Source organism: Myotis davidii, unplaced genomic scaffold, assembly GCF_000327345.1.
Source record: "Myotis davidii unplaced genomic scaffold, ASM32734v1 scaffold111, whole genome shotgun sequence".
NCBI lineage: Eukaryota > Metazoa > Chordata > Mammalia > Chiroptera > Vespertilionidae > Myotis > Myotis davidii.
In genome coordinates, this window is record NW_006284347.1 from 3,449,934 (window position 1) to 3,461,438 (window position 11,505).

The 11,505-nt window shown below is 42.9% G+C and overlaps 1 protein-coding gene across 3 annotated transcripts in view; it reads right to left on the reverse strand.

Moving 5' to 3' along the window:
- Positions 1-11,505, reverse strand: part of ARHGEF3 (Rho guanine nucleotide exchange factor 3) — a 61,086-nt gene that overhangs the window by 21,202 nt on the left and 28,379 nt on the right. For all 3 annotated transcript variants that reach the window (XM_006754686.2, XM_006754687.2, XM_006754685.2), the window contains exons 3-4: positions 4,165-4,335; positions 1,397-1,459 (exon numbers count right to left, since the gene is read on the reverse strand). In XM_006754686.2, the coding sequence (XP_006754749.1) occupies positions 1,397-1,459; positions 4,165-4,335 (234 nt within the window). The remainder of the gene's footprint in view (positions 1-1,396; positions 1,460-4,164; positions 4,336-11,505) is intronic.

Consider the following 11,505-nt stretch of genomic DNA (forward strand, 5'->3'; position numbering starts at 1 on the left):
GTGGCTGGAGCAGATGGGAATCCAGCATTGCCTTGAGCCTTTTGTGGTTGTTCATAAATCAAAGTAGATTTTTTTTAAAAAAAATTCTAGTGTATCATACATCTAGGAAAGGGCACAAATCCTAAGTATAGAGCAGATTTAATTTGTATGTTTTAAAATTTTACATTATTACCACCTCTTATTAATGATAACTAACCCACAAGAACACCCAATTATTTCCAGGGTACTGTAATAGAATACAAAGACTCAGATGGCACAGTCTCTGCCTTCAAGATTTATAAAGCTAATTGGGAAGATAAGAAAAACACATGGAAAGTTAAATACATGTTTAAGAAATAGTTCAAGCCCTGACTGGTATGGCTAAGTGGTTAGAGCATTGGCCCATGCACTGAAGGGTCCTGGGTTTGGTTCCCAGTCAAGGGCACATACCTGGGTTGCAGGTCTGATCCCCAGCCCTAGTCAGGGCAGGTGCAGAAGGCAACCAATTGATGTGTCTCTCTCACATCAATATTTCTTTCCCTCTTCCCCTTTCTCCCTCCCTTCCTTTTTCTCTAAAAAAATCAATGGGAAAAATATCCTCAGGTGAGAATGAAAAGAAAAAAAAAAGGGCTACATAGACTACAAAGCATGGGTTTCATCCATTTTATCACACATAATGTGATTAAAAAACAAATCCTATATAATAAAAGGCTAATATGCAAATTGACTGAACGGCAGAACGACCAGTTGCTATGATGCACACTGACCACCAGGGGGCAGACGCTCAACACAGGAGCTGCCTCCCTGTGGTCAGTGCACTCCCAGAGGGGGAGTGCCGCTCAGCCAGAAGCCCGTGGCAGCGCTAAGGATGTTTGACATCCCCCCGAGGGCTCCCAGACTGCAAGAGGGCGCAGGCCGGGCTGAGGGACTCCCCCTCCCCAGTGCATAAATGTTGTGCACTGGGCCTCTAGTTTCCATATAAAAGACCCTAACTGACATGATAGTACACAAGTGACTCACTTAACTGTATTATCCACTTATGAGATTCAAATGACTATTTCTAACACACAATTCCAGTTTCAGACCATCTACACTTTCTCTCCCGTGGATAAGGAGGCCCTGCACGTGAAACTTCTAAGACAACAAAACATACGTAAAGCCAGGCCTCCACCAACACTTTCCGATTAAACTGAAGTATTCTTTGAGGTGCACTAGAAGCATGCAGAGGAGAACCCCTAAAGGTGCCAGGTCCAGAGAGCTTCTTGTTTTGAGCCATTTCCCCCACTGCTTGGTTTGTGCAGGTTCTTTTGGATGAACCTTAGTCATAAAAAGAGTGCTAATAAAGACAACCTTAGAATTGTGAAGTTAGAGGGAAAAAACATGAGGTGACTCACATGACCACTGGATTTAAATTTACCTTTTTTGCCAATTTCAAGTCCTCTATTAAGTCTTCTTCTCCTTGGGAAAGCTCAAAGATCGCCTGCGAGGAAAGATAAAATACATCCACTGAAGCATCTCATTTATGAGACCAAATTCGAACAGTGCTCAAAGCTCCAAATCTACTTACTTCTTAAGTATTTTTAAAGGATTCTTAAAAAGTTAAATTGACCTGCAGCAAATGTATCGAGTGGCTAAAAGCTACAAAGGAAAGATTTTGCAAAACTTCTGTATAATGTGCTTATCTGTTTGTGGGATAAAGGGGGTTCCAACATATGTTTCCAATCCAACAAATCATCTTTCATGTTATAGATCTCTGATGCAGCCAAACAAGAGGGGACTATTTTAGGTAAAATAATTACAGATTGAGCCACGGATACGAGTTCGTTTGAGTGGCAATCACAGTGAAGGATTCAGGGTCTGCTCTCAGTGATGGATGTGGCAGTATTATTAATTGGGCCATCACAATTTATCTTCCTTCTACTCAACATAAGGTGCATCTCAATGGAAAGCATTGCCTATCAACTCTTGTCCTGAGGCTGGAATTATAGGAAGAGTCTAATATTTTATCACTCTAAATGTCCGGTGAAGTTAATTCATTCTCAATTACTTTGCAGGCCTACACGGTACAATAAATAAAATTACAGGAGCCGGCTATGTGCAAGAGTGCATAAAGGGACCATGTCTAATTTGGCTCTATTAAGCCATCATAATTTAAAGGCTGTGGTGTGCAGAATGCTCTTCCACTCTCCCCTGGGAGTCTAAATGGTGGCAAGCATTACATTATGAAAAGACTCCATGTTGGTGGTGCTAGTTCGGGGACTCCTACATTTCTTTTAGATGACAGGGCAGAAGTGAGAAGGGTGGAGAACCCCTCCATTCCCGGGGTTGGTGGAGCTGGACACTCGCTGGGGCCCAGTACATAGTGTCCCTCCGAGGCCCAGCAAGGCCTTGATGCCATGCCCTCCTGCTACTCTTTTTTGTTTAATCTTTTATTTTGAAATATAGACTCATGTGTGAAGTTAAGCAAATAGTACAGAGAAGTCCAGTACACAGCCTTTTCAGCTTCTCTGAATGGTGGCATCTTACATAACTACAGAACCAGGAAGTGCATTGGCACAACATCCTTAATTAGCCTTTACTTGGGCCTTTCTCACCTTGTACACCTGTTTTACTAGAGCTCACGTAAATAGCCTGACTGTCTGACCAAATGTGACCCCAGAAGAGGAAAATCACAGAACTCCACAATGGGCTAGGCCACAGTCAGTTATCTGTGGGGGGCAGCACAGTGTCGCCGTGCAGACCAAGGGCTTTGGAATAGGACAGGACCTGGGTTCAGAGGATGGCTCTGCAATTTTCTGGTGCTCACTGTGCTAGCTGATTTCCTCACCTGCAGAATCAGTCCCTCCCTCCTTCCTTCCCACTAACAGGCTGTACAAGTAATACATGCACACTAGTCATCCTCGGAAAACACAGAAAAATATAAAGAGAAAAATTTTTTGAATGCCCATAATATCATCTCGTTAACCATCATTAAGACCTTGCCATATTTCCTCACAGGACTTTTTGAGTGCAAGTAAATGCTTTATTTACTCATTTTAAAATAGATAATGCATTGCTTAGGTTCAAAATTTAGAGTGCACAAATTTATACTTGCTGAAAACTTTCTCTCACCTCCTTCCAACCACCCAGTTCCCCTCTGAGGAGGCAACAATGTTACTAGTTCCTTGTGTTCCTTCCAGAAATGTTATATGTTTTTAAATTTAAAAAATTACTTATTTATTAAATTGATTGGGGTGATATTGGTCAACATGAACATAGGTTGCAGGTGTGGGTTAGGTTTTAATGTTTTAAAAGCAAATATACTTAAAAACACATATGTTCATTTTTCCTTCCCTCTTATTTCACATAAATAGAAGCATACTCTTCACCCAATTTTGTGCTTTGCTTTATCCACTTAGCCATTCATACATATCAGCACTTTTTGTGTGTTTCTACAGCTACAAAGAATTCCATGTATGGACATTCATTATTTAACCACTCCCTGGTAATAGATGTTCAGGCTGTTTCTGGCACTATTATAAATGTTACTGTGATGAATGAGCTCACACGTACATCTTTTCATCTGTGTATAAGTGTGCCTGGCAGACAGATTCCTAGAAAAGAATTGCTGAGTCAAAAACCTAGAAAATTTTCAAGTACTCCCTTTTCCAAGGTCAAATTTGCCTCAAAAAATATAAATTCTAAGGATTTCACAAGATGATGCACATTTGAAGTATTTAGCACAGCCTGGCACAGAATGAACTCTCCATAAAGGGTAATATGATCACAGCCATGTAGGGCTATTGGTACAGAAAACTTATCGGAAATGAAATTAACTGCATTCCCCAGAAGAGTTTTCCACAACACTGAATCAAAGTTTCATTAACTGAATATTTTAAAATATTACAGAAGTTGCTATTAAAATATCGCTAAATGATTATGATTATTTTTTGTGAATTCCAGGATCGAAAATAGACACGTCCCAATTCACCTTCTGTGTAAATCCAGATGTTCATATCAGTTTCTTTTTCAAGTGGGGCCACACCCACCCAGCTGAATGCTGGTTTCTCGGTTCCTTAAAAGGTCTGACACCCCCATTTGTCTTCCTTCTACACATGCCAAGGAGAATGGATGTGGAAAAGGGGTGGAGACCTGCAGTGTACCTGCCGCCAGGCACACGGTCAACTCCGTGGGCCCCACGCCTACCTCCTGACGTTTGATTTCCTTTGATGTGAGCATCTGATTGACACACACGTCGAAGGTCTCACTCCACAGCTTGCTGTCTCGCCGCTTGGTGCTCGAGGGGGCAGCATTTCTGGACCAGGGCCGGGGGGTGAGGATGTCAGGACGGCTCTCGCTGCGGAAGCTAATGGAACGCTGAACAATAAGAAAAACAAACCGTCACGGGGGCCGCAGGGCTGGGTGGATCACTCGAGCAGCTTCCTGCCCCTGACAGAACATAAATCAGACATCTGCAAGAAAGAGAGGACAATGCCAGAGGCCTTTTGGGAAGGAGGGCATTGTCTTGAGCCTACGTGCTAAGGAAAATTGGGCAAGGGGCCACTTTCCCGCACGCACGTGCCAGGAGTACCCACGATCTGGATAAACACGAGAGCATGCACAAAGGCAGCTCTCAGACAAGCAATGTTTAATGTTTTTCCATTAAACATTTCCACTCTCCTGAAGAACAACAATGAACAGTAGTCGATGTCCTTAAAGGATTCTACTCCTATTCTCCTCCTCCTTCTAAGAACAGAAGCCCACTCTCCTTGCTATTCTACTCACTCACTTTGGTTGGGCTCCCCCAGACCTGGCCAATCAGAGTACTCCACCCTGGTTCTGGAAGGGGCATGTGATTCCCTGAAATTTCATGAATCATGGGAGGAAGAGTGAAGGACTCTTTATTTTTTTGGGATGGTGAACTCCAAGAGTTAACATAAGCAGGAGTTTTTTGCAGCTACTCTCCCTGGTCACAGAGAAGAGTCGGTTGATATAGGAAAGAATAAAGGGACACAGAATGAAGGATGGAGAGAGACACCAACGGAGGAAGGGGGGGAGGGAACAAGCTTTATCCACATGGTTAGAGTCCCCGGATCCTACTGTGCTTGAAGCCAGGAAGAGCCACTCTCAGACTAAGGCGCTAATACATTCTCCTTTCAGTTTGCATTCATCTCAGTTAAGGTTCTGTCAACTTAAAAATACCAACTAATGCACATACTAAATATCAATCAAATGATGCCTGTCCCCGAGTTATTTTCCAAAGAGGTCCCAGTAGATTTTGGGGTGGTCTAAGCACCCAAAGTGCACCCTTAGGGCTGAAACATGCTACCACGGTGTTTTCTCTTAACAAATACAAATGATCAAGAAGAAAGCTATGTGCATCATATTCAGCCTTCAGCCTAGAAGATTTCAACACACTTATTAGAAAGCTTGCTAAAGTAATGAGGTGTTGCTGGGCTCAAAAACCACATTCTTGCCTGGCCAGTGTGGCTAAGTGGTTGAGTATTGATCTATGAACCAGGAGGTGGTCACGGTTTGATTCCTGGTCAGGGCACATGGCTGGGTTGCAGGTTTGATCCCTAGTAGGGGGTGTGAAGAAGTAGCCGATCAATGATTCTCTCATCATTGATGTTTCTCTTTCTTTCTCTCTCCCTGTCTCCCTTCCTCTCTGAAATCAATAAAAAAAAATATTAAAAAACAAAACACCCCACATTCTTACTTAGCAAGTGCTCCCTGCCACGGATGTGGCCACATATCTATGGCCTTCAGTGTAAATTTGCAACTCTTCAGTGTGGTACAGAATGCCTCTTATAATCGGACCAGAGCATGCATGTATATAGTATCACTTCCTGCAACTCACCCATTCTCTAGCCCTACTATGGTATCTCTAGCCCTATTAGACTATCTGCCATTCCCTAAATGCATCATGCCTTGCCATCTTCTGTGCTTCTTTCAAGAAGTTTTCTCTTCCTAGAAAGCTTTTCTGTCATTTCTTACCTAGTTCATTCCTGACTGTCTTCAGGATATAACTCAAATACCTCCCCTAGGAAGGTTTTACCAATGTCTTCCCATGCTCTCCTAAAGCAATTTGGACATATTGCTGATACAGTAACAATCACATTTTATTATACTTAGTGGTCACCTGCTCTGAATTATAAGTTTACTGAGGGCTAGAATTGATTTTATATGTGACATATATGTCATCCTCACTAAGACATTATGAGGTAGCTTCCAAATATTTTGAGATTCAACAAAATTTACAAAAGAAAATTTTAAGACAACTATTCACATGAGGACATTGCTAAATAAGGTATACTCATCTGCTTAATGGAATATTATGTAGTCATTAAAACAATTCTGAGCTAATTTAACAGACAATTTTAACAGCTGAAAATCTCTTCTATGCAAAAAGATTAAATCAGTATATCAGCCCGTTTGGCATGGTTGAGTGTTGACCTAGGAACCAAGAGGTCACAGTTCAATTCATGGTCAGGACACATGCCCAGGTTGTGGGCTTGATCCCCAGTGTGGGGTGTGCAGGAGGCAGCCGATCAATGATTCTCTCTCATCATTGATATTTCTATTTCTCTCCCTTCATCTCTGAAATCAATAAAAAAATTTTTAAAAAATCATTATATGAACAGTTTATGATCATGAACGAAATGCACATGAGCAAAGATATAAAGGGGATGCAACAAAACTCTATTTTTTTTTTTACCTGACTACATTATAGGTAATTTTTAACCTAGTTTACAAATTTTTGTAATTCAAGAAAAATGAGTAAGAGAAAATGTAAAAAGAAATTTCCAAGGGACCTCAGGGTGTTACCAGCAGGAAGCCAGTTCTGTCTGCAAGTAGCAACACAGCTCCTTAGGCTGACATCCCTGAGCTGCTGGGCTCATTAACGAGCTCGAGCTCACGATTGCTGGGCCAGCCCCGGGCTGGTCAAGAAAGTACTTGCTCCAAATACGCAGTTCACTAATGGTATCTCATGAATCCTCGTGAGCTCCTGAAAACAGGCCCTTCTGAAAGAGGGAGCAGACTAATGTTGCAGCTCCCCAGCACGCAGAATCAATTAGCCACAGGCACGGAAAGGTCAAAACAAGCAAAGTGAGTCATCAAATAACCCACTCATCTCAGTTAGTGGTTCTGATCCCAGCCTGGGGGAAAGGGGAGTTAAAGAGCAGAGAGAGGAACACACAAAAAACAGATTCAAATGAAAGACATTTTCCACTTTCACTTGAGAGAATCAACGGCCCACCTGTTAGTGCCTGACCAACTTCAAAATCCCCCTCCCCACCCACAGTTTGAAAGTAACTTATGCTAACTTTAAATTCTCATACGTTACAAAAGTATATAAAATTAAGTACGTGGGCGGGGGGTGAGGGCATGCGCTGGGAGGTGGGAGTGGGCGGGGAGAAGTCAATGGTGGGGGGAAGGAGACATACGTAAAACTTTCAACAATAAAGAATTTTTTAAAAAGTGTAAAAACAAATTAAGTACAAACCCTCTCATTTTTCCAAGTCCAATTAGTAGAAGTGAATGCTATTAAGTTTGTTCTAGATCCTGTCAAACCTTTTCTTCACATTTGCTAACATTCACAGAAAACAAAGTTTTATCTTTTCATTTAACAATGTCTTTCTGTGTTAGTATAAAAGACTGACTTTTTAAAAAATAATTTATCGTCCTAGCCAGTGGTTCAGTGGTTAGTGTTGGCCCTGGCACTGAAGGGTCTCAGGTTCGATTACTGGTTCAATCCCCAGCCCTTGCCGGGGCTTGTGCAAAAGGCAACCAATTAATGTGTCTCTCACATTGATGTTTCTCCCCTGCCCCCACTTCCTCCCTTCCACTCTCTAAAAATCACTGGAAAAATATCCTTGGGTGAGGATTACCAATAATAATAATGATAATAATAATAATAATTTATTGAGGTGAAACTTCACACAACATAAAATGAACAGTATTTCAAGTGAACCATTCAGTGGCCTTTAGTATATTCATAATGTTGTGCAACCGTCTTCATCTAGTTCCAAAACATTCCATCACCCAAAGTCACTCATTCTTTGTTTTTTCTTTAATCCTCACCTGAGATTTTAGAGAGAGAGGAAGGGAGGAAAGGAGAGAGAGAGAAGATGTGAGAGAAACATCATTCGGTTGCCTCCTGTACGCACCCCAACCAGGAATGGAACCTGCAGTCTCGGTCTGGGCCCCAACCAGGACTGACCCCGCAGCCTTTCCGTTGTACAGGACAATGCTCCAATCAACCGAGCACCTGGCCGGGGCTCACTCTTTTTTAATGGCGGACGAGTTAGTATCCAATGTCTGGGTGGACCACATGGACTCAAACAAACTCCAACTGATGGACATTTAGGTCCTTTCCCGTGTCTGGCTATTACAGAAAGTGCCTCAGTGAACATCCTTTCCCTATCTGTGCTGGTATTTCTGTAAGGCGGAATGCTCAAGTAGAAGTCCTTGTTTAAGAAAATCAACATTTTAACATTTGCTCTGTGCTGCCAAGTTGACCTCCAAACAGTCTGTCCCAGAAAGGCACACGACACGACAGTACACTTTTTCCAGACTCTCATCAGCAGGACATTATGATCAACCTAACAGGAAAAACAACCTTACCTCCTTAATTTCCGGGTCATGTTTTGAATGTCAGATTGGGCATATTTTTATGTATTTATTGAAAACCTTCACAGAGAGTTGGAGATTTTCTTCTGTTGCGGTTTGAAGAAGAAAAGAGATGTGAGCCATACCAGGTGAGCTCTGTTGCTAAGGATTCCTCGTTTTGTGTTTCCTTGGTGATTGCTGGGCTAGGGTGCTAAGGGGAAGGGACAGGATGATGTTTACCATGTATGTCACACAGGGGCCGTTATGTGCTTCCCACGCTTAGCACTTCTGGTGAGTTCTCTCCGATCCTCACAACCGCCCTGCAAGGTGGGAATTTATTCCTATTTTATGATAAGGAAACTGAGGCTCAGAGAGGGTGCCTAATGAATGAATGGCACGCGCTATGTGCTGGGCACTGTTTTGCACTTGGGGAAACGTGAGGTTCAGAGAGGGTGACACTTGGCTCAAGGTCACACAGCTAATGAACAGTGCTCCAGAATTTAAACCCCAGTCAATGGTGAACTCAGAATGACACCTAGGTCTGGTCTATTTCAGTCCAACCTCTCCTCCCCCCAATTTTTAACCAATATCCTGCTCTGCTTCCTCTAGGAGAGTGGTTCTCAACCCTCTGGCCCTTTAAATACAGTTCCTCATGTTGTGACCCAACCATAAAATTATTTTCGTGGCTACTTCATCACTGTAATGTTGCTACTGTTATGAATCGTAATGGAAATATCTGATATGTAGGATGGCCTTAGGCGATCCCTGTGAAAGGGTCGTTCGACCGCCAAAGGGGTCACAACCCACAGGTTGAAAACCACTGCTCTTGGGTAAGACTCAAGTGTGGTGGGGTGCATGCACCCAAACAGAGGAGTTTCAGGCTACTTCTGAAATGTCCACTAACATTTTGGACCAGAAAATTCTTTCTGGTGAGGGGCTGCCCTGTGTATTACAGGATGTTCTGCAGTACCCTTACCGCTAATCGCTAGATGCCAGTAGTGCCCCGCCCCTGTTATGACAACCTACACATCGCTACACATTGCTGGCTGTCCCCGGGGTGAGAAACAGTGGTCTACGGTGGCCAGCAGGGGCTCACTTCGGAAAGAGGGACCTAGCCTTGGGAGGAACTGCATAGAAAACAGAAACACAGACATAGATCCCCCGCCTGGCATGGTGGTGGGGTTCTGGGTCTGGAATAAAAAACGTTCCAGGACAAGCAAGAGTTTCCATGAGGGAATGCTGCCTAGCACATGAGTCAAAAACCTAGCAGCTACAATAACAACGGCCGTAACAGGCAGAGATAGTGCAGACCGAGGAAACGGGTGCTCGTGTTTATGCCGAGTTGGTGTGTGGAAAAGATGCTGCAGGTGCACAGGGGGCTGTCTGTCAGGTGGGGCACGTGTCAGAGGAAATGTAAGCCCAGCAGGTGAGGCGCGATGGAACGGATTTGGTTTGTTAATGCTGCCTGTTCCGCAGGGTGCTCCCCCACCTTTTCCAAAAAACAGAAGGTCTCTCCAGCCAAAGATAACACGCTCCAAAAAAAGAGCTCCAGCCAGGAACTTCTTGCTATTTTGTAACAGACAGTTTATTATCAAATGGGCTGGAAGCTAGGGGCTCTACGAGGAAAACACATTTCTATGTTGCCACGACAATGGGTTAAGCCAAAATGTTCAGCGGCTACGGCTGGGACCAGAAAATGTTCTCCAGCAGCCCTGTGGGGGAGTATCTCATGTAAGGCTTGAGGAGAACATTTAACTTAAACCGACAAATGACACCTTCCCGCTGTGTGGCCTCCAGCACATCTGACCCTCATGCTGATCCTGGGAGAGGCACCGGGCAGATTCTTGTGTTTTGCTCCCTTTTAATAGATGAGACATCCAAGTACCAGAGGATTAAAGTGACTGGCACAAGGCAAGTACTGGAATGGGATCTGAGCCCAGTCTTGTGGCTACACAACGTGGATTTAGGTAAAGAACACAGGCTTTGAGGTCAAACAGTCATGGCTTCAAGTCCACTCAGAAGCCGAGGGACCTTGGGAAAGCTAACCCCTTTGGGTCTCGGTTTCCTTTTATGTGGAAGGGGTGTGGTCATAGGAGCTCACAAAGTTAGTGAGGATTAGATAAGAAAAAGTATGTCAAGGGATTAGCCAAGTGTTGGCCCATGGTCAGTAGGAAATGAATGTTACCTATCATTGTTACTACACCACCGTCTGCCCTGCCACCATCAGTGTTTATTCATATGTTTTCATTCATTAGCAAACAGCAGGCATCTCTGAACTACTGGGACCAAATAGCACCCTGGGGGCTGTCATTAGGATAATTTACAGGAGGCAGCGTTGTTGAAATAGCCTAACATGACCAACAACAGAGATGAAATAAATTACAGTGTAACCATAAAATGGGAACATTATATAGTTGCTAAAAACATTCTTTTTGAAAAAAAAAAAACCTTGATAATGGGAAGGTCTCATATGCAGAATTAAGTAAGAGAAGGGAGATCCCTATTTAAACACAAAATGTTAATAGGTGTCACCCTGGATGGTAGAGACTATGGATGATTTTCATATCCACCTTCATACTTCTCTACATTTATTTTCCAGATTTTCCAGAAGGAAGAGGTATTAATTAAGAAAAAACAAAACCAGTAGACAAAACCAGCAGGACCGTAAACACTGAGTTCAGTGACGCTGTAAACATAAAACCACATAAAAAGAGTCTGGTTCAGATTGATGCACATTAAAAATATAGTAAAAAAAGAAGAAACAAAATCTCAGACATCTCTTGTAGCAATATGTTTATGGATACTTCTCCTAGGAGAAAATAAACAAATGGGACTAGATCAAAATAAAAAGCTCCTGCACAGCAAAAGAAGCCATCAACAAAATAACAAGAGAGCCCACTGCATGGGAGAATATACTTGCCAGTGATACATCTG